The 22,004-nt window shown below is 40.9% G+C and overlaps 1 protein-coding gene across 1 annotated transcript in view; it reads left to right on the forward strand.

The window, feature by feature from the left end:
• bace2 (beta-secretase 2) overlaps positions 1-22,004 on the forward strand; it is a 51,614-nt gene that overhangs the window by 23,290 nt on the left and 6,320 nt on the right. The window contains exons 2-6 of the mRNA XM_003218963.4: positions 7,066-7,154; positions 8,255-8,471; positions 9,374-9,502; positions 11,185-11,319; positions 14,033-14,134. Coding sequence (XP_003219011.2) covers positions 7,066-7,154; positions 8,255-8,471; positions 9,374-9,502; positions 11,185-11,319; positions 14,033-14,134 — 672 coding nt within the window. The remainder of the gene's footprint in view (positions 1-7,065; positions 7,155-8,254; positions 8,472-9,373; positions 9,503-11,184; positions 11,320-14,032; positions 14,135-22,004) is intronic.

Here is a 22,004-nt window from a genome sequence, read left to right on the forward strand (position 1 = left end):
TCCAGATGATCTTAGGGATCTAGCTGGCTCATATGAGGAGATACGTTCAGATAAGTAAATTGGGCCAGAACCGTTTAGGGCTCTATAGGTCAATACCAGCACTTTGAATTGGGCTCGGTAGCATATCGGCAGCCAGTGGAGCTGGCTTAGCAGGGGGTGGTACGCTCCCTGTATGCCGCCCCAGTTATTAATCTGGCTGCCACCCGTTGTACTAGTTGGAGCTTCCGGGCCATCTTCAAAGGCAACCCCACGTAGAGAGCGTTGTAGTAATCTGAAAGAGCTGTAACCAGAGCGTGGACCACCGTGGCCAAGTCAGACCTCCCAAGGAACGGGCACAGCTGGCGCACAAGTCTCAGTTGCACGAATGCTCCCCTGGCCACCGCTGAGACCTGGGGCTCCAGGCTCAGCGATGAGTCCAGGAGAACCCCCAGACTGCGAACCTGTGTCTTCAGGGGGAGTGCAACCCCGTCCAACACAGGCTGTAACCCTATTCCCTGTTCAGCCTTACGACTGACCAGGAGGACCTCTGTCTTGTCTGGATTCCATTTCACTTTGTTGGCCCTCATCCAGTCCGACACAGCGGCCAGACACTGGTTCAGGACCTGAACAGCCTCCTTAGTGACAGGTGGGAAGGAGTGACAGAGCTGGACATAATCTGCGTACAGGTGACACCAAACCCCGAAACTCCGGATGATCTCTCCCAGCAGCTTCATGTATATGTTGAACAACATGGGGGACAGTACTGACCCCTGCGGGACCCCACAAGACAATGGTTGTGGGGTCGAGCAGGTGTCCCCCAATGACACCATCTGGGAACGACCCTCCAGGAAGGACCGGAGCCACTGCAAAACAATACCTCCGAGACCCATCCCGGCAAGGGGCCCCAGAAGGATACCGTGATCGACGGTATTGAAGGCCGCTGAGAGGTCCAGCAGAACCAGCAGGGACACACTCCCCCTGTCCAGTTCCCGGCGTAGATCATCGACTAAGGCGACCAAGGCTGTCTCGGTACCATGCCCCGGCCTGAAGGCAGACTGCGCCGGATCTAGAAAATCAGTGTCAACCAAGAATGCCTGGAGTTATGCGGCCACCACATGTTCCACGACCTTGCCCAAAAAGGGGAGATTGGAAATAGGCCGAAAGTTCTCCAATTGAGTGGGGTCCAGTGATGGCCTCTTCAACAGCGGTTTGATCACAGCCAATTTGAGGCTCGCTGGAAAAATGCCTTCCCGAAGGGAGGCATTCACCACCACCTTCACCCACCCGGCCAATCCCCCTCTGGCTTCTCTCACCAGCCAGGATGGGCAGGGGTCTAGGATGCATGTGGTAGCCCTCACCTCTCCAAGCACCTTGTCCACATCCTCGAGCTCAACCAATTGAAAAGAATCCATCAAAATGGGACAAGCAGGTGCTCGTGTTACATCCTTGGAAGCTGCCGTTAATATGGTGTCAAAGCCAGAGCGGATCAAAGCAACTTTGTCCGCAAAGAAACGAGCAAATGCTTCACAGCGGGCTGCCGAGTTGTCAGGGATCCCATCTTGGGAGACGGGATATAACAAACCTCTGACAACTCGGAACAGCTCCGCCGGACGGTTCTTTGCGGACGCAATATTAGCTGCAAAGAAAGAATTCTTTGCAGCGTCTATTGCCGCAGCATATGTCCTAAGATAGGAACATAGCCGTGTTTGGTTTGACTCGCTCGGCTCAGAGCGCCACACGCCCTCTAGTTCCCTCTTCTTTCGCTTCATCGCTGCCAGCTCCTCGGTGAACCAAGGAGATGGTTTAGCTCGGGTACTCGAGAGGGGACGTTCCGGAGCAATCGTGTCTATTGCCCTAGTCGCCTCCTTGTTCCAGAGGGCGACCAGAGCATCGACAGAATCACCAGCCAAGGTGGTGGGAAACTCCCCAAGAGCCGTCAGGAATCCATCCGGATCCATAAGCCTCCTGGGGCGGACCATTTTTGTAGGTCCTCCACCCCTGCGGAGGTTGGGGGGCGCAGTAAGTCTAAACCTGACCAGGTGATGGTCGGTCCATGACAACGGAGCGATGGTGAGCTCCTCCACACCGCCACCTTCCTCCCATCCCTGACAGAACACCAAGACAGAAAACTACGGCCTGCGGGCCACATGCGGCCCATCGGAGCCATTTATCTGGCCCCCGCAGTGGTGGCTCCCTCCTCCTCCACCATGGAAGGTACGTGTGGTGCAAAGGAGAAGGAGGGAAAGGCACATGCCTTTATCTCCTCCCTCCCCTCGCGTGCACCTTTCCTGCCCCCGCCGCCGCCGCGGAAGACGCGGCTCGCCCTGCGCGCTCCTTTCCTGTCTCCTCCCTCACCTGGTGTGCGTCTTCCTTGGCGATGGAGGAGGCGAAACAACAATGGAGGCTTGCCTGTGGCGAAAGGAAGAGGCCTCCCGTTTTATCTTGCCACGCACACTCCCTCCTTGTGGATGCGTGCATGCGGCAAAACAAGGAGGGAGTCTACGCGGTGGGATAAAGAGGGAGGCCTCTTCCTTTTACTACAGGCACACCTCCATAGTTGTTTTACTGTGCGCGCACACATCCACAAGGAGGGAGAGTTAGAGCGAGGCATGTGCACGGCGAGACAAGCAGGGAGTCCATGTGTGCCTCTCTCCCTCCTCCTCAATCATTCCAATGTGAATGACTAAAAGTAAACTCCTCAGCCCTGCGGTGGATTCATTCTTCTTGAAGGCTAGCGGTTAATTCAAACCCTAATTATTACAGTATTATTGTTGTTGTTGGTTAGGGGTGCTTTGATTATGTTTTAGTGCACAAAGGCAAAGGGGGTTGGACTAGATGGCCCAAGGGATCTCTTTCAACCATGTTTATTACGGTATTATTATTATTATTATTATTATTATTATTATTATTATTAGTTGAGGAATGCTCCAGAACTTCCCCACTCTTTCTTGGTAGTGTAAACAGTGGGGCCATCCTGCTTTCTCCATGCTTCACATCTTGGGCATAGGAAAGTGACTCCTACCTTTGTTGCCCTGTCACCATTGCAGCCGTGGCCACAGAATGCCATGCTACCAAAGGTGCCTGCAAGACTTGGAGAAAAGAGAGTTGCCTTCTCTTCTCCTCTCTGAATCACTCAGGCACCCTTGCTAACATTAGCAATGGTGCCCAGGGACGGCATTGGCCAGCTCTTTGCAGCTCTATATCCATCCCCTTGATAGCAACAGGATGACAAAGGTAAAGGTGACCATCCAGTGCTACAGTGGAACAGAAGCGGGCAGTGTTGCCACCTCTGGAGTTGGTCCAGAGTAATGTACTCTATGCCAGCCCTGAAGAGTTTTTTTTACCCTTTATCTCTTGTGCTTCCATGTCTGTTGATGTCTTATAGTTGCGCTGTATAATCTGTCCCTCTGCTTTGGCCCAACTTATATAAAACTGATACAGATTTTGATATTTCATACTTCAACATTAGTTTGTTTCTCTGTAATTTAAAAAAATGTGGTCATGTGAAAGCTTGTGATTATGAAAGGATGCCTAGTGAATGAGAAATAGATGACCTCCTGCTTTCAGCGTGATGGTTAAGGACATTTTGGTTACATGAGGCATTGACTGATAGTGATGCTTGATAAAGTAGAGAGTAAAAGAGTGGTTTTCAGGGCCAAAGCTAGGGATGGACTTGAAGAAACAAAAACTAATCGTGATCCTCATACCAGCAAAATCCTTAATAAAACATCAGTATACAAAGATGACTCAGTCACTGTTTGACCAAGACATTTTTTCTTTAGAGAAGATAACTGAGTGGTGGTTGATCATCCAGATCTTTCACTAGCCCTTTTGACAAAAAGGAATTGCTTTATTGATGCTTTAGGACTCAGTGTAGACCATTTATATAGATTATACTAGTTTTAACTTTTTTTAAAAAAAAAACCCTTCTATTTAAAAAAACTTTTTAATACATATGACTGCTTAAAAGGTTTCAATATTTGCGCTTTGAGCATAGCTCAGATATAATCACTGGGAAGACTCGTCTCAGTGTTTTCATAGCAGTTGCTTAACATTAAGAGAGAAAAGGAAGTTAATAACCTGCAATTTTTTAAAAGAAGTCTGATTGATACTTAAAGTAGTTTAGGACAAACTGGCAGTTCTTCTAATGTTATCATGGGCACATGGAGAGTTTATATTGCAGCTTACAATGGAGCAGGCATTACAAAAGACCAGATGTGGTGCTACAATGTACAGTGATACTACTTTGACCAGTCTTAAATTGACCCAGGTTTTTTGTTACGTTTTTGTCAAGTATACATGGGATGTCTCAGCTAGTAGGAACATCTGGTTAAAAGCTGCTATGAGCAACACTAAGTTAGATGGACTAAGGAGGGCCAGGATGTTGTAGTAGTCTGAGCATTGAAACATGACTATAGAGACCAGAATCCCCACTGAGCCATGGAAACCCACTGGGTGACCTTGGGCAAGTCACACTCTCTCAACCTTAGCCTCTGAACAATTCTTGCCAAGAAAACTCCAAGATAGCTTTGCGTTAGTTTGCAAACAATATGAAGGCACACAATAGTCACAAACAGCTTGGAAAGCACATAATAGCAACAAGTAGGTAGGATTGATTATCTGTTTTGGAGTAAAAAAAATGTATCTGTTGATTTCGTATTTACCAAAAAAAAGAGGAACATGCACACACAAAACTGATGAGAAGCAGAAGTGATTGTTACACTTTATGATTTCTTTTATGAGGAACATGCTAGAATGAAGAAAATATTTGAATCTTAAATAAAATGAGCAATTTTTTAAATTCTCTGCATGTATTTAACTAGTGCAATTGTGTTGACTACAATAGATCAGTGTTTGCCTCAGTGGCCTATGCCTGAGGATCCCAGATTCATATAGATATGGAATGTGAGTCTGAATAGCAATCAGTTGTGTGAATTTCAGTTGTACGAATGTGGGTGGCAGCTTTGATATTTGCCTTATGTTTTATGGAGAACTGTCTTGCTTTGGAGAATTAAACATGGTGAACATATGCAGGATGGGCAGTCAATTTCCCTTTTAAAAATATATTTGCATTTTGTAGGGTTATTGGTCAGTGTTTCCTTTTCATGAAAAACTGTTGCAACTAGTGATGTATTCTAGAGATATTAAATAGCAGTCCCACACAAATATGTGGGAGTGGTAAGTTACAAATACCATACTTTTACAGCTGAAAATTTCTGTAGATTTTATTTAGTTTTAGAAAAAGTCCATATCTCTCTAAGAAATAAGGAGAACCACCACATGATGAGAGGGTATTTTCTGTATGCTTTTTAGGGCTGTGCAAACTTTTGTCATATTTGTTTAGTAAGATTCCTACATACGATGCAATATTAAGAAACACAAGGGGTGCCCACGCAAAAAACCTTGATTCAAAACACTGGCCTATGATTTTTTTTAAGCTATGTAAGTCTCATAAATGGTCCCAAGTCTCCATCGTGAATGCCACTTCTACCCAAAAGGGCTGGGTTTGGTTCCCCCAAAGGGCCCTGAAAAGGATGGCGAGGCTGGAGTGGAGGAAGAAGCCCCACTCTTTCCCCAAAGGGGGCTGCGAGGGGGGCCCGGAGCTGGAGGGAGGGAGGGGTGCCTGGCCCAATAGCTGGGCAAATAAGAAGCCCCTCCAGCACATGGCCAGCCCAGTGAGAAACAGGCAGAGACCATCACATTGAGGATTTAATGTGGGAAGCGAGCTGAATTCTGGGAAATGTAATTTAGGATGGGGCCTTTTGAATTCTCTAGCACAGAGGTCTTGCCTTCCCAAACTACATTTCCCATAATTATGCTTACCTCCTAAGCCTCTGGAGGGGTGCAGGGGTTGCAAGTCAGATTCTGGAGATGTTATTTCTCTTAATTCTGGAACGAAGTTGGTTTTGCCCATTTGCTGCTTATTCCCTTGCATATTTTAGGGCCTTACGTGGCTCAGGATAAGTCCTACAGTCTATATGTGGTGGTTGGTAGACAATGTACTCCCCACGTTTATGGGATGACTAATTGAAAAGTGAAAAAAATGACCCGAATTCCTAGAATTCCAATGTATCATTGGCCCCATTTCAGATCCTTTGAATGTACACATTATCTATTTTTCAGATGTTTGTAATTGTAATTTGATTTCTATCCTTTCTGCAACTTCTGCCCATATTTAACCATACATCTGCTACTCATGATCTGTTCTTGTGCCCTAAATTTCTTACACTGCTGTTACCTTAGTATGAAGCTAAAATATTATATACCAGAAGTGAGGAACGTCCGATCTGTGGGCCAGATGTGACCTTCTTCCCCTTTAATCCGGCCCATGACTTTCCCTCCTTGGCCCCTTCTCTTCCATGGAAGCTAAACTGTGGGGTGTTGGCAAGAAACAGGAAAAGTATCATCTGTGCAAATGAGATCACTTTTTCAAAGCCTACTTAGTACATGATGTGGGTGTCAGTTAGAAGAGATGGGGAACAGAAACAAAAGGTTATTGGAGACAAAAAAGAGGAAGAGAGAGAAAGGTGATGGGGGAATCCATTCCATTTCTAAGGTCCCTTCCATATTGCCCCTATATCCCAGGATCTGTTCCCATATTATCTGTTTATCCCAGATTATATGGCAGTGTAGACTCATATAATCCAGTTTAAATCAGATAATCTGAGATCAAATCCTAGGATATAGAACAGTGTGGAAGGAGCCCAAGAGAGTATAGACTTTGTGTTCCAACATCCTCTATATGTTGACCTGAGAATGATTGCAACTGAATCTGAATAGGGCCTTCTTCTGAATAAATGAAGTCACATGTTTTTCAACATAATGAGTATGTGATTCTTTCTTGCAAATGGCAAAACAGTAGAAAAACGAAAGGCCTTAACAAGTCCTGTTTATTGCAGTGAGGAAAATTATACAGAATCATTATTTGAAAGAATTTCAAGAAATTCAAGGACTTTATTTTCAGAATATTTATATTGGGGGGAGGGGGGCAAAAGTGTGACATTATATTCTGTAGTTGGGTATATGCATTAAAGGTTAAAATAATGCCATTTATCTTGACTAATAATTTCCATATTTTCACTACAGCTAAATATTCTGGTTGACACTGGAAGCAGCAATTTTGCAGTTGCAGGTACACCAAATACAGACGTGACTTCCTATTTCAACAGTGAAAAGTAAGTGGCATGGACCCTGCTTACTTTCATGAACAATTCATCAGGAAATATAAAATAATGACTGTATGTGAGGTGTGTTCAAAAAGTATCCAACCTTTATTCATAAAAAATTGTATTAGGATACAACAATCTTATACTAATCTCCTTCAAAGTAGTCTCCTTGGTCTGCCACACACTTCTCCCAGTGGTTCAGCCACTGTCGGAAGGCAGCGCTGAAACACCTCTTTTGAGATGGCGTTTAGCTGGTCCCTCACATTCTGCATCTTGTCTTCTCTGGACTGAAATCTGATACCTTTCAGGGCATTTTCAACTTTGAGAAAAGCCAGAAGTCATGTCAGGAGAGTAAGGAGCCTGATGAAGCACAGGTGTGCTGTGTTTGGCTAGGAAATTCTGTATCAAATGTGAAGAATGGGCGAGTGCATGATTGTAATGGAGCTGCCAATTGCCCACTGCCCACAGGTCCAGCCATTTGTGTCTCACAGTGTTATGAAGGCATCACAGAACTTCTTTGTAGTACTCCTTGCTGATGTTGGTGCCATGTCGTGCGTACTCGTGATGAACCATGCCACTGGAGTCAAAGAAGATGGTCAGCATGACTTGGACATTGCTGCAGACGTGCTTTGCTTCTTTTGGCCTCGTGATAACTGTGTTGAGGAAGTTGAGATCATACCTGAAAACTGGATAAGGAATTTCAAAGTTGCATTTAGAAGTAAATTCCAGGTTTAATTTTAAAGTATAGTTTTAAATTATTTTGGCATTGTCAATAATTTAATACCATTTTAATGTCCACTTTTTGTATGTTTTAACCAGTATTGTTTTAATTGTTTGCTGTCTTTAGTTCAAGTTTCGGGAGAAAGGTGGAAGACAAACACATATAATAATATATTCAAGTGAAAAATTGCTATGTGGAAGAATGCAAGGGAATCCATTTGATTTATAAATTATTGTATATTATTCACATAGGAGAATAAGATTTTTTTCTGAATGTAGTGGTAACATAATTCAAGTTTTCTTGCCTGTGTGTGTAAAATTGTATTGTGAGCATGGAATACGTGCAGCCTTGTTTCTAAACCCATTCTGCCTTTTCCCAACTCTGTTAGATCAAGCACATACAAGCCACTGGGCATTGATGTCGCTGTTAAATATACTCAAGGAAGCTGGATTGGAACTCTTGGAACAGATGTTATCACTATGCCAAAAGGAATCAATGGCACTTATACAATCAACATTGCAAGCATCTCTCAATCTGAAAATTTCTTTTTACAAGGCATTCAGTGGCAAGGGATCCTTGGTCTTGCTTATGATGCCTTGGCCAAGGTAACTTGACTTCTCATCTAATAACTCCTGTCTTTGAGTCGAAAAATAAAAGCAGGACTATGGAAGGCAGGTGGTGATCCTGGAACATTATTTCAAATACTGCAATATGCACAAAAATGTCTCAAGAATTATGCCTGGATAAAATGTACCACAAAGCTAAAGCTAGTCTGTTTTCTTATATTCAACCACATCCTTTTCCTGCAGATATTTTAACATTCTATGTTACTGAAAACTGAGGTGGACAGATACTGTTATGAGTTATACAGGTTATGTAGAGGAACTACTAGGCTAATCTCAGTGTGAAATGTTACAGATAACCCTGTGATCGATATAATACAGGTTGCATATTATTTATTTGAAATGCTTGGGGCCTGAAGTATTTTGGATTAAGGATTTTTTTCAGATTTTAGAATATCTGTATTTGCATGTATATACATAATAAGATATCTTGGAGACAGGATCCAACATGTAATTCATGCATGTTTCGTATACAGCTGATACACATGGCCTGAAGGTAATTTTGTACACAATATTGTAAATAATCTTGTGCATAAAATGAAGTTTGTGCATACTGAACCATCGGAAAGCAAATGTGTCATTATCTTAGCCACCCATGTAAACAATTTTACTAATATTGGAATTCCAGATTAGGAACTTTGTGGGGATTTGGCCAGCCTTTTGGGGTGGGACGTAGGGCACACAGAAATGACCATAGTGGAAGACTGTGTGAGAACCATGGCCTCATATTGCACATCTCTGGATTTAATAACTGTGTCAGTAGCTCATTGACCCTTAAATTCTGTATTTAAACTATTGCCTGACTTCATTACTGAGAGGATAAGCAATAGAAATTGTCATCCACCATTGTGTTTACAACTTGTTTTCGTTGTTTTTTATTGCAGCCTTCAGGTTCATTGGAGACATTTTTTGATTCCCTGGTGAATCAAGCAAAGATTCCCAACATTTTTTCCTTGCAGATGTGTGGAGCTGGTTTGCCTGTTTCTGGAACTGGTACCAATGGAGGTAGTCTTGTGGGTATCTGTCAGCCTGAAATTCAAATAATAAAGCTCTTTTAGTACCATTTGAAAAATTTGTTTCTGTAAACTGTCTTTTTATCGTATTAGGCTATTGTATTACCATGCACATTAGAAACCAAAAAATCATACCGGTAACTGCAGTTGCTTACTAAATTTGTCATACAGCCTGTTAAATCAGATAATAAACTTCTCTGACTTTTGCACATTAAATTTCTTGTAGTGATTATTCTAATACAGAATGAAATATCTGCTCTACTGAAGATAAGAATTCAAAGATTTATTTTCTTTTGCTAAACCTAATATAGCATGAAAAGTGAAAGTACTCAAAATCTGGAATAGGTGTTATTTAGTAGAAGTTGCTGAATTATCAGTCTTCTAATATTTGGTTTTAACAGCCTTGCTATTTAAACACTACATACCTCTGAAATCCCATTTCAGTACTATCAGTTTTGGTATAAAACTTGCCTGTAATTGCGTATCGATGGAAACATACCATGGGGATTTGGTATCCATGAATGCCAAAATCCATGGGTGTTCCTTTCATTATATATAATGGCATAGTAAAATACCATCCTTTATATAAAATGACGAAACACTCAACATTGCACCAGAGAGCCAGAGGTTCTGTGAAATGGTAATAGGTTGTAGCAGGGAATACCTACATATTGGCCTAGTGCTTGGCACATGGCAAAATTAAAATTTGCTTTTTGGGGAAAATACATTCAAGTTGTGATTTGTTGAGCCTTTGGATGTAAAACCCTCAACCCTGACTGAAATAACTGAAATGCATATATTCTGTGTTTCTAAGAGATCCATGCTTTTAACAAACGATAAATTAAGACATTCTCAATGATCTGTCTTCTCTTGCTGAAATTTTATTGTAGTTAACATGCTATCAACATTATATGTTGACGTTGCTTTTAAAGATACCAGATTCTTGTAAGCCAAGCAGGGTCAGCCCTGGTTAGTTCTTGAATAGGAGACCACCAATAATTACTGCATGCTGTACGCAGTGTTTCGGATGAAGAAACTGGCAAAACCACCTCTAAATATTTCCTGTTTACGAAAACCCTATGAAATCCATGGGGTCACCATATGTCAGCAGGTGACTTGAAGGCACACCTGTGACTGTAGAAGTCTAGGGGACCACATTAGCCTCCCAGAATATTTTGGTAACCATACCAAGTCCTGCAAAAAAAAAAAATCTCTCTTAATGTTCTCCATGGGACATGTGGGACATTCACATTGTGTTTTGTGGAAAGGTCTTTTTAAGCAACAGGATGTGAGCTGAAGTCACTTTCTGTTCACTTCTTGTTTCAAAAAAGGTATAACAAAGGTTGCATTAAGCTCATGAATGACGTTTTTCCCATCCCTACTGTACAACCTGTTCACAGTAGAAATTTTGTGATTGCATTTTGTATTCCTGAGTTACATATTTCTTGCTCAGACAATGCCTTCTGTGTCTGAAAAAGTCATTTCACTATTCATTAAGTGACTTTTTCTAAGTGAAAACTATTTGAATTGATTTATAGAAGCAATTTATGCAACTGCGTTTTAAAAAATGCAAGGTTAAATGCCACTTAAATACTTTAAGCGGGGTGTATGCACACTGCATAACGTAATGGTTTTTTTAGTGTGTGATATAATAAAGGCTGATGACCCTCGTTTCTTTTCAGATCCTTGGTGGAATTGAACCAAGCCTATATAAGGGAGAAATCTGGTACACACCTATTCAGAGAGAGTGGTATTATCAAGTTGAAATACTCAAATTGGAAGTTGGAGGCCAGAATCTTAATTTGGACTGTAAAGAGGTATTTTAAAAACAACAACAATTCATTTTTTACTTACGTAATATTTGGGAGACTCAAAAGCAAACATTCCAGATATCTGGTGTAAAATGTTAATCAGTACACCAGCGATGAATAGAACTATTGTATAATCCTAAACATATTTCAAATGCCTACTAAAGTCAAAGTTACTCAGTTGAGATTACAGACATTTGGAACAAAGGATGTAAATATCACAATAATAATAATAATAATAATAATATATTAATATTATAATTATAATTATTATTATTATTTATATTCCGCCCTATCTCCCCAAGGAGACTCAGGGTGGATCACAGTACACATACATGACAAACATTCAATGCTGTTTGGACAGGCAGGATAGAGCAGAACAGACAGAAAGGAGGTATATTGTCTCAAAGTCCATTTTCAATGCCTTGGAGATTGAGCTTGATTCAGTCACAGGGGGAAGCTGTTGCTCCATTCTCTATGATGAAGAGCCATTAAGACTTCCTCCTTCCACCTTCCTTTTGGTCATTGCATTTCTGGTCTTGTTCTTTATGATGTCGTAAAATACCTCCCCCTCTAATTAGTGTTACTTAATTTCTCTAATTATAGCTCTAAGCTGTTTTTGAACTGCTTAGGTAAACAGTGATGGTTGAGCGCTCACCCCACCTGGGCTTCGAACTGGCCACCTTTCAGTTGGTAGATCTTACAGCTGGTGATTTACATCCCAGCCCAACATTCACTTATCTTATTCATGGTGTCTCTCCAATAGTTTTTTCCTCCATGTATCTGAACTCCCCAAAGCAGTTCTGAGCTATTCTGCATTATGTTTTTTCTATTTTATAAAACTGAAACCTCTTTAACTGATTTAAAAACTCAAAACAGATTTATCAATATTGGACATCATATGGTGGGAAGTTCACCAGCACAAGTGTTAAAACTAATTGTTCAAGAGCAAATACCAGTCAGTAATCAAAAAGAAATGCAAAATTAGTTGTAGATTAAGCAAATGGCCATTTTAAGTATAGTAACTTTATCAGTCATTATCAGTGTATGACTGGCTTCTAATGCAATGATTTCAAGTTTCCCATCTTTCAGGTTTCATCTCACCAAACCTCAATCCAAGTGAGATGAAAATATTGTGAGTTGAGGTTGTGTCTGTTCCTGGTTAAATTGCACATTATTGAAGTGGTTTTCATTGGCATGGTGTTCTTCCTATAGACTTGGATTTACAATTTGGGCCATAATCTTAAATCTTGCTCTGCTCTTGAATTTCCAGCAGCAGCAGCAGCAGGGGCTAAGATTGCTTTTCACCGGTTTAGAGGAATTTACCAGCTTTATACATTTCTTGTCAGTAATAAGTGAGCCATAGTAGGCCTGTGTTAAGTAAATATCATGCCTTCTCCCAGTGTGGCCTGTAGAGACAGATTGCTCTGATTAGCCCTCCACTTGACAGAGTACCTGCCAATTAGTTCGCTTAATATTTTTTATGTATACCCACCTTTCCATAGTAGACTGTGCTCAAAGCAGTTGACAAATATCGATTTGTTGAGCAGTGTGCCATTACATGTGAAAGGTGGTGGAAAGCATTTAGCCCTGTTTCTAGAGTCATACAAGTGTGAACTCCTGCCAATGTGAAGCTTCTGCGTGTAAAACTTCCATATGACTGAAAACTGCTTCCTGAACAGGATCTGTGCCCTATAGGTGCTTGCATTGTTCATATACATGGATTCTGAATGAATGGGTGCCATGTTAACAGTTTGAAAAAGCCTGGTAATTCATATCCTTGTGACATCCCAATGTGACTGATAAGCAGAGTATTCCTGGGGGTTGCCTGTGTAATTTCTCAGCAATTTTTTCAGAAATTGAATTCACCAGGATCCTGACCAGGCTAGGTTGTAGCCAAGGGGGATGGGTTAGGAGTTCAACCCCCACCCCCCAAATATTTAAGGTTTTTTTTTAACTGGTTTACTCATGAATTTTAACTGGTTAACCAAATCCCCATGAGTCTCCACTGAAGTTTATCTGTCTTGAGTGTCCACTGAAGTTTATCGATGGAGCCTGAACTCTATTATTGTGTTATGGAACTATTCTTCATGATTCACTAAAATAAGCCCCCCCACCAAAAAAAAAATCCAGCTATGGCCCTGATCAGGGTATCAGAAAGAAAGCATTAATACTAGTTTTATATGAATTTTTGCCAATTGAACTTATTGCCTTGGCTCAAAACCTGGATACAAAAGCATTTTAAGCTAGAGTTATTCCTTTGTACAGTTCCAAGTATCCTCTGCTGGCTCTGCTGGATGGGAGATTCTGGGAGATTTGATTCAATTTTTGAAGCTGTTCTAGCTCTTTTACATACCACCCTGCCCCATCAGTCAAAACTGTGAATGAACCATTCTTTGTAACTCTACCTTGTTTGAGGGAAGACAAGGCAGAATGCTTGGCTGAGACATAACAATAAACAAACATTCAAGACCCGTGATTTGTTCAACTCCTTCTCCTTGCAACAGAATTAATAGGGCAGTGTACACCAGCACACACCTGATATGCCAGTATGGGATCAGTGTAGGAAGTATCTATCACTGTATGCTGTCTCTGGGCAGTATCCTCCCTGTTCTGCCCCTGCATCCCCATCTAACCCCTAACACAACAATGAGTGAGATGGCTTGCAATGCATTTGGCTGCTGAAGTACATTGATCATTTCGTTTCTGTTTTCCTGATTAGTACAATTTAGACAAAGCCATTGTAGACAGCGGCACAACACTCCTGCGCCTGCCAGAAAAAGTCTTCAGTGCTGTTGTGGGAGCAATTATCCAAACCTCCTTGGTAAGCTACAGCTCATGAAATTTGCCTTCTCGGGAAGATTGTTTCTTAAAGGAACCATTCTTAATAGAAGTTTTAGGATAAGAGCTATTTATTTATTTATTTATTTTACAGTATTTATATTCCGTCCTTCTCACCCCAAAGGGGACTCAGGGCGGATCACATTATATATATATATATATATATATATATATATATATATATATATACACACACACACACACACACACACACACACACAGTAGAGTCTCACTTATCCAAGCCTCGCTTATCCAACGTTCTGGATTATCCAACGCATTTTTGTAGTCAATGTTTTCAAAACATTGTGATATTTTGGTGCTAAATTTGTAAATACAGTAATTACTACATAGCATTACTGCATATTGAACTACTTTTTCGGTCAAATTTGTTGTATAACATGATGTTTTGGTGCCTAATTTGTAAAATCATAACCTAATTTGATGTTTAATAGGCTTTTCCTTAATCCCTCCTTATTATCCAACATATTAACTTATCCAACATTTTGCCGGCCCGTTTATGTTGGATAAGTGAGACTCTACTGTATATATATATGGAAAATATTCAATGCCCATATACACATAGAACCGAGACAGACGCAGAGGCAATTTAACCTTCTCCTGAGGGGATGTTCGATTCTGGCCATGGGGGGAGCAGCTGCTTCATCATCCACTGTGACGGCACTTCCTCATTCCAATGTCATGAATTAGTTAAATTTGCCTCCCCACTTTATAAGCGGTACCTTATTTCCTACTTGATAGATGCAACTATCTTTTGGGTTGCTAGGTTAGCAATGAGCAGGGGCTATTTTATTTTTTATTTTTTAATTGATGGGTGCTCACCCTGCCACGGGCTGGCCTCAAGCTCATGACCTCATGGTCAGAGTGATTTATTGCAGCAGGCTGCTCACCAGCCTGCGCCACAGCCCGGCCCCAGTTCATAATCTGGAAGCTGCAACTAAGTGTTCCAACCTTTTCCATTCTGAGTGGAGACTTCTCAGTTGAAGAAACGTGTAAATAAAAGCTTAATTGTCACTACAATGGCATCATTCTCTTTTGCTCCATAGTATTTAAAGATATAAAACAGCTGTTCTGTCTGAACCATGGAAGACCTTGGTCTAAAACTGAATCACTTTGTTGGCAACTATTCACAAAATTAGTACCTTTTGCTTTGAAGTACTGGCTGTTGTTCTTTGTCAGTAATACAGATAGTGTGTCGCATGGCCCTAAATGGTTCAGGCCCCACCTATCTTCACGACCGCATCCCCATATACCTGCGTGAACGTTAAGATCTCCCGGGGAGGCCCTTCTCGTGGTCCTGCCACCATCACAAGGGCGATTGGTGCGGACGAGGGAGAGGGCCTTCTTAGTGGTTGGAGATCAGGCAGACCCCCACCCTGTCCTCCTTCTGGAGGGAATAGAAGATTTGGATGTTTAGACAAGCCTTTGAGAATGTCTAGCCCAACAGTCTGCAATTATGATACAGCACAGCACTTTTATCTCATTTCCTTGTTCCTTAGCAAAACTTGCACTATCCCTTTCCTTCTTGTTTACAGTTGGCCATGATTTTATGACAGATGACACTTTAGGTTATTGGTGCTGGTCTGAGTTCAAATGGTTGTTTTATATACTAGTGGTTTTATTTTGTATTGTACTGTGTGTTTCTTTTATCGGTTGTTTTAGGCACTGTGCCATATGTAAGCCATCCCAAGTCCCTTTGGAGTGATGGAAGCAGGGTACAAAAATAAAGTTGTTGTTGTTGTTATTATTTTATTTGCTCTAATGGATTATTATCTTTGTGGGGCTCAAGGCCCAGAGCATAAGACATATTGATCAAATTAAGTATGCATGTGTTTAGTTTGTATCAAAATTGTGAGAACCCAGAAAGTGTCATGATGAAGTGAAGCTTTTGACATAAAGTCAGATTACCTCAGGCACACACAACTAAATGACTCCAGTACAAGGAAGAGTGGAAAAATAACTGGTTACATAAAATATGTATATTATGAAGGAATTACACTGCATGTTTCCAAGAAATAAGGAGGAGGAAGAATGAGGAAATCATACTTCCTTGTCTCCCTTTTTGGAACACAGAAGAAATTTCAAGCGGAAAAGCTTAACTATATGTGTCCAAAAAGTTTTTAAAAACCCATTTTACCAAGACATGGGTGACTTCACTCATTGGTGAATATGACTGGCATGTTGTGGGAAGTTGTGGGGATGATATTGTGGGACAGTTCCAGTCCTATTTTGGGCTCCTGCGGTGGGAAGAAGACTGGAGACTTTCTGAATGACAAAAAAGAGACAAGCCCCTTTTCTCCAGCTGGGATTCCTACTCAAGAGCAGGAAAGCAGATGGGAAAGGTCTCTTTCCTTTTCCTTCTCCCTTTGTTCTTTTCCTCCCTGTCACCTGAATTTTTCATTGGAAGTTTTTAAAAAGGTATACAATCAATCCTCCACATTTATAGGTTTGTCTTTTTGTGAATTTGATTATTTGCGGATCTGATTAAAACCAGCATGATTCCATTGGAAGTCGATCATAGAGTTGTGCTGGAGAACCTAGAGAGCTGTTCGCTCCGGTAAAAAAGTGGGCTTGGCAAATGTGGAAGGCTGGCTGTATTTGCTACCTTTTAGGTGACAGGGCTCCACATTGCCTTCCCTGGCTTTTCCAAGGGAAAGTCACAAACAGTTTGGGATGTCAAAGTGCTTAACGGACATATAATAGAAAAGTCTATCAGGCTTCTGATTGTAATTTTTGGCTTGCCTGGGAAAGAATGGTAGACCCCATATCCAATGGAGATGAACTTTTGCTTTTCCTATCAATACCATAGTGATTTTTGTTAAGGTATATAGGAAACGGAGCTCCTGGTGGCACAGTGGATTAAACTGCTGAGCTGCTGAACCTGCTGACTGAAAGGTTGGCAGTTCGAATTCGGGGAGTAGTGTGAGCTCCCACTGTTAGCTCTAGCTTCTGGCAACCTAGCAGTGCAAAAATATGCAAATCTGAGTAGATCAATAGGCACCACTCCGGCGAGAAAGTAATGGCGTTCCATGCAGTCATGCTGGTCACATGACCTTGGAGGTGTCTACTGACAACACCAGCTCTTCGGCTTAGAAGTGGAGATGAGCCCCAACCCCCAAAATCAGACATGACTAGACTTAATGTCAAGGAAAAGCCTTTACCTTTATATAAAAAGCTGGGTCAGTTTCACGAGGACCAGCACTAAGGTTATCACAGATATGTGTAAAGAAAGAAAGATTTCACATGCAAGTGCATTGCATGTGTCAATAAAAACAAGTGGTTTATCTTACTACAATCAGTAAGGTATAACAACAGAGGTTACAGTATACCATTTGGAGCTCTTGCAAACTCTTGCTGTGGGTGCTGAACTACCTGTTTTTCCTGCTGATTGTAGGTACCATGCGCTCTAGGAAGGACCGTTTGTTTTTGCGTGTAAGCTCACAAAGATGAATTAAGCTGTATTTTATTGTGCATGCTAAAGAACTGTATTTTCTGCTGCATTTGGAGAAAGTTGTTTGTTTTATCTATTGGAAAGAGTAAAGTATTTTCTTTTGTGCAAGCCTACTGTGACCCTGATGTTATTTTGTCTTCAAGAAGACTGCAGCAGGACTTTAAGTTTAGTGCTGTGGGGGACAGATTGTTTTTGATACTAAACACAACCATTTTAATACATAGAAAATGCAACGTAGAAGGTAACAATGCTGGGGGTGGAGTGGGAATGAAGTCATTGAAATGAGTTGGCTTTCCACTGATTCGAGCTCTTGAATAACATCTTGGCACTGAATACCTTGGCAGCTTTTATTACTTGGAGTCATGTAGGTCCTCTGCATGGTGGGAGGGGAATCATCTGCACAGAGAAGTCAAGAGCTGCTTGCCCATTCTGCTGCCTTTGATGTTTTATCAGAAGCAAAGTTTGGGAAAGTTACATTTGAGGGCTGCAGCTCCCAAAAACCCCCAACCTGGTTCAGGGATGTGGGGAGATGTAGTCAAAAAGCCCAAACGTTGGCCCTTTCCACACAACTGAATAAAATCACACATGTTCTGCTTAGAACTGGAATATATGGCAGTGTGGACTCAGATAACCCAGTTCAAAGCAGATATTGTGGAATTTTCTGCCATGATATTCTGGGGTATATAGCTATGTGGAAAAGCCCTTTCTTTCCCTGTGATGTTTGGATTTTGAAACATTTGGTTTGTTGTGGGCAGTTCAAAACAACTTATCTAAATTCCTCTTGCATAAGACAAAATATTTTAGTACTAATTGTAGGTTGAACTGCTCAGTATAAAATAGCATGATTTCAAACTGGCTTTCTGGCCCATCTCAGTGCTGTCCCCACTTTCTTGCCCCATGCTTTACATTCCATGGTTTTCTGCTCTTCAGTGTAAAATCTTAAAATAATGACACTCTTTATCAAGCCAGTATTCTGTTGTTTTTATTAATTGAATGGTACCCTTACCCCACCCCCCAAAAATCACACAATATTCTCTTATTCCCTCGTTTCTTTAATGAATGCATGTATTCCTTCTGTCCCAATATACCAAGGGTAAATCTGGTTTTTTCTCTTTTTCCTTTTACAGTAGAGTCTCACTTATCCAAGACTCACTTATCCAAGGTCCTGGATTATCTAATGCATTTTTGTAGTCAATGTTTTCAATATATCATGATATTTTGGTGCTAAATTAGTAAATACAGTAATTACACCATAACATTACTGTGTATTGAACTACTTTTTCTGTCAAATGTGTTGTATAACATGATGTTTTGGTGCTTAATTTGTAAAATCATAATCTAATTTGATGCTTAATAGGCTTTTCCTTCATCCTCCTTATTATCCAAGATATTCGCTTATCCAAGGTTCTGCCGGCCCATTTAGCTTGGATAAGTGAGACTACTGTATTTCCTTTTTTTAGGGTATGAGTTTTCATTGCTGTCCATCAGCAGGTTATGTTCCCTTTTTTACTCCTTGTGGTCTCTAGAAGTAAAATAAACAATAAAGGAACCACTCCTTCGTGACTTTTGAAGCAATATAGCCCCCTTTTTTGCAATATCGGTTATAATTTTCTATGTGACATGGTACTAGTAATTGAAGTCTCTCATCTATAGCATGGATCATTCCACCCATACCAACATAAATGAGTTAAATAGATACTATACAGCCTGCAGTTCCACACACATTAAGATTTCCTTTCCCATTAATTCAAAGTTTGGCACAGCAGTAATATTTGTACTGTAACTCCCAAAGAACATGTAGGAGTTATAGTCCAAAGACGTTTTGAATAACAGATTGCAGAGTGTTTATTGGTGTGGGTGTGTTTGGCAAGAAAATGGAAAATGGTTCAGGACTTTCTTTGGTAGAGTAAATAAACGCAACCCAGAGCAGATGGTATGTCTTCAGCAAGGGATACTTGAGGGAGGAGCACTTTGGACAGCCACCCTTTGCGAGAGGAGGAAGTCAGGATGTGTATTTTTATCTGTGAAAAGTTTTAGGGCGTGTAAACAAAATGTGCTCAGAGTAAATGTACATACCAAACAATAGAACAGTGGAGATAGTCTTTCCTTAATAAGATAATGTTTTCTTGTTAGGATGAACTTTCCCAATGAAAAGTTTTAAAAAAAAAAGCAATGATTGACTCATAAAGGATATGTTGACCACAGGGAGCTCTGGATTAGGAAACATCTTTGTTTTGTTTGCATTTGTGTTGGCTTTTCGTGTCCCTCTAAGTGTCGATGCCAGAGGGAAAGCTTGGCTTGGTTCAGGAAAAACAGGTTGTTAACTATTTCCTTTTAAAAATATTTGGTTGGCTTATGTGTGATCAGCCCAATCATACTTAGGCCTGCTCAAATATAGCTCCCACCAAGTTCAGGAATAACTTCCCTTAGCTGACTTACTATATAACTGCAATCTTTAACAGGTAAATGTGCCACAAAGCCCCATTTAACTCAGTGGAAGTTACACTTCAATAAACATAAATGGAATTGTTTTGTAAGGACCCCAGGAGGAAGTCGTAGTTTCCACATCCATCGCATTATATGTCAATAAAGTTAAAATGAAAGAAATGGGCTGACCACTTCAGTCGTGGTTCCATTAAATAAACAGACAGATGTGTATGATTTTAGAAGAAAGGCCTTTTTGATCTTTTAAAAGCTTGAGACATTTAATAAGCACAGGAGGGAGCAGCACTGGAAAGATTATTTATTGTTCATACACCTTGGAAAGTGGGACTTTTCTTAGTTCTTATATTATTTGAAAATGTTAACTTTGCTTTTAGCATTGGCTTGCCACTGCCCTTTAAAACTAGTGCCCAACACACTCAGAGAGGGAACTAATTCCTCAAAAACAAGGACCATAGGGAGTGCATGCTTTATTTTAAAATTCAGTTGCACTTCCAGGAACGTATTTCGGTTCAAGTATAATTTTATGTTCCTTGCATACCTTGAATTAAATCAACATTGGTTTTCCCCTCACTAAATCATCATCTAAATACAGGTGCATCAGTGGCTGGAAACAGGCAGGGACTGCAGGCAGGCCTCAGATATAACCTACTCCTCTGAATCAATCTCAGTGAAAACATTTTTATTAGGCTTGCAGCAAAAGCTGGATTTGAACAGCATATTTCCCTAGCCATGGTATCAGTGGGGCAAAGCTACCTCATACAATCCTGATTTGGTGGCCCTGGGTCTGTCACAAAACTTGCCCTACTTCATGAAGTGGGTGGGGGAGTTTGTGATTTGAGAGCAAACCACTTTAATGTTTTCTTATTTACAGTCTTCATATACCGAGGATGGGAACAAAGTAGGCACATTATGTAAGACACTGTGAATAGAAAGAAGCAACCAGAATTACGGTAACTCTGGGGGCTTTACATATGTGGATAAGGGCCTTGGAAGCAGAAATCACATTTCAGCTTCCAGAATAAACCTCTATATCCAGATCTTCCTTCTAGTACCCATCACTACATACAACCCTTCAGGATGCCAATGCCTACTGCAATGGTTGTAAAGGGCGTTCTTAATGATATGTGTGAAAATACTCAAGTAAGCCCTACTTGTGTGTGACTGCAATCATGGCAAAAAAAAAAATCTTTATTTGTTGAATGGGAAGAAATTTTCTGTTGGTTTTGTAAGAAATTTACACAAAGTTTTCCAAGAATTACACGGTTAAACTAGCATAGCTAAAGTCCTGTTCCATAGACATTTTGACAATGGACTTTTTTTGATTGGTCAGTGGGCTTTGTCAGTGTGCTTTGCCATTGTTGTTGTGTGCATTCGTTGTTTCTAACCTATAGTGACCATAAGGTGAATTTATCACAGGGTTTTCTTGGCAAGGTTTGTTCACAAGAAGTTTGCCATTGCCTCCCTCTGAGTCTGAGAGAGCCCAAAGGAACATCACAGCAGAGCCATAGTCCCGAGTCATAGTCCAAAGTTCAAACCATGATATCATGCTGGCTTTGTTACACCCGGGGGGGGGGGGGGGAGGATCATTTAGCGGACATTTTGTGAAAACTGTGGAAACGTCATTGAGAAAAAACACTAGTCTCAGTCTTGTGCTGGACACACACGTTTTCTTTGAGGCTGATAAACTCAGGAAAAGTTATCCACTGTGTTGTCTCATCAAGAATAAATAATGTAGCACACAGCCGTATACTAACATACACTCAGCCTTAATGTATTATAATCTAACTTGCAAAAAATTAATGAGATGCTTTTTCAGAATTAACACACTTTTATACAGACAGAATGCTAGATAGAAATGTAGTTCTTCAAGAAAGAATATGATCTACCTCCTTCAAACAGACTATGAAGAAGAGAAATGTAATTGAAGGAGTATCAGAAC

The sequence above is a fragment of the Anolis carolinensis genome, chromosome 3, assembly GCF_035594765.1.
Source record: "Anolis carolinensis isolate JA03-04 chromosome 3, rAnoCar3.1.pri, whole genome shotgun sequence".
In the NCBI taxonomy this organism is placed as follows: Eukaryota; Metazoa; Chordata; class Lepidosauria; order Squamata; family Dactyloidae; genus Anolis; species Anolis carolinensis.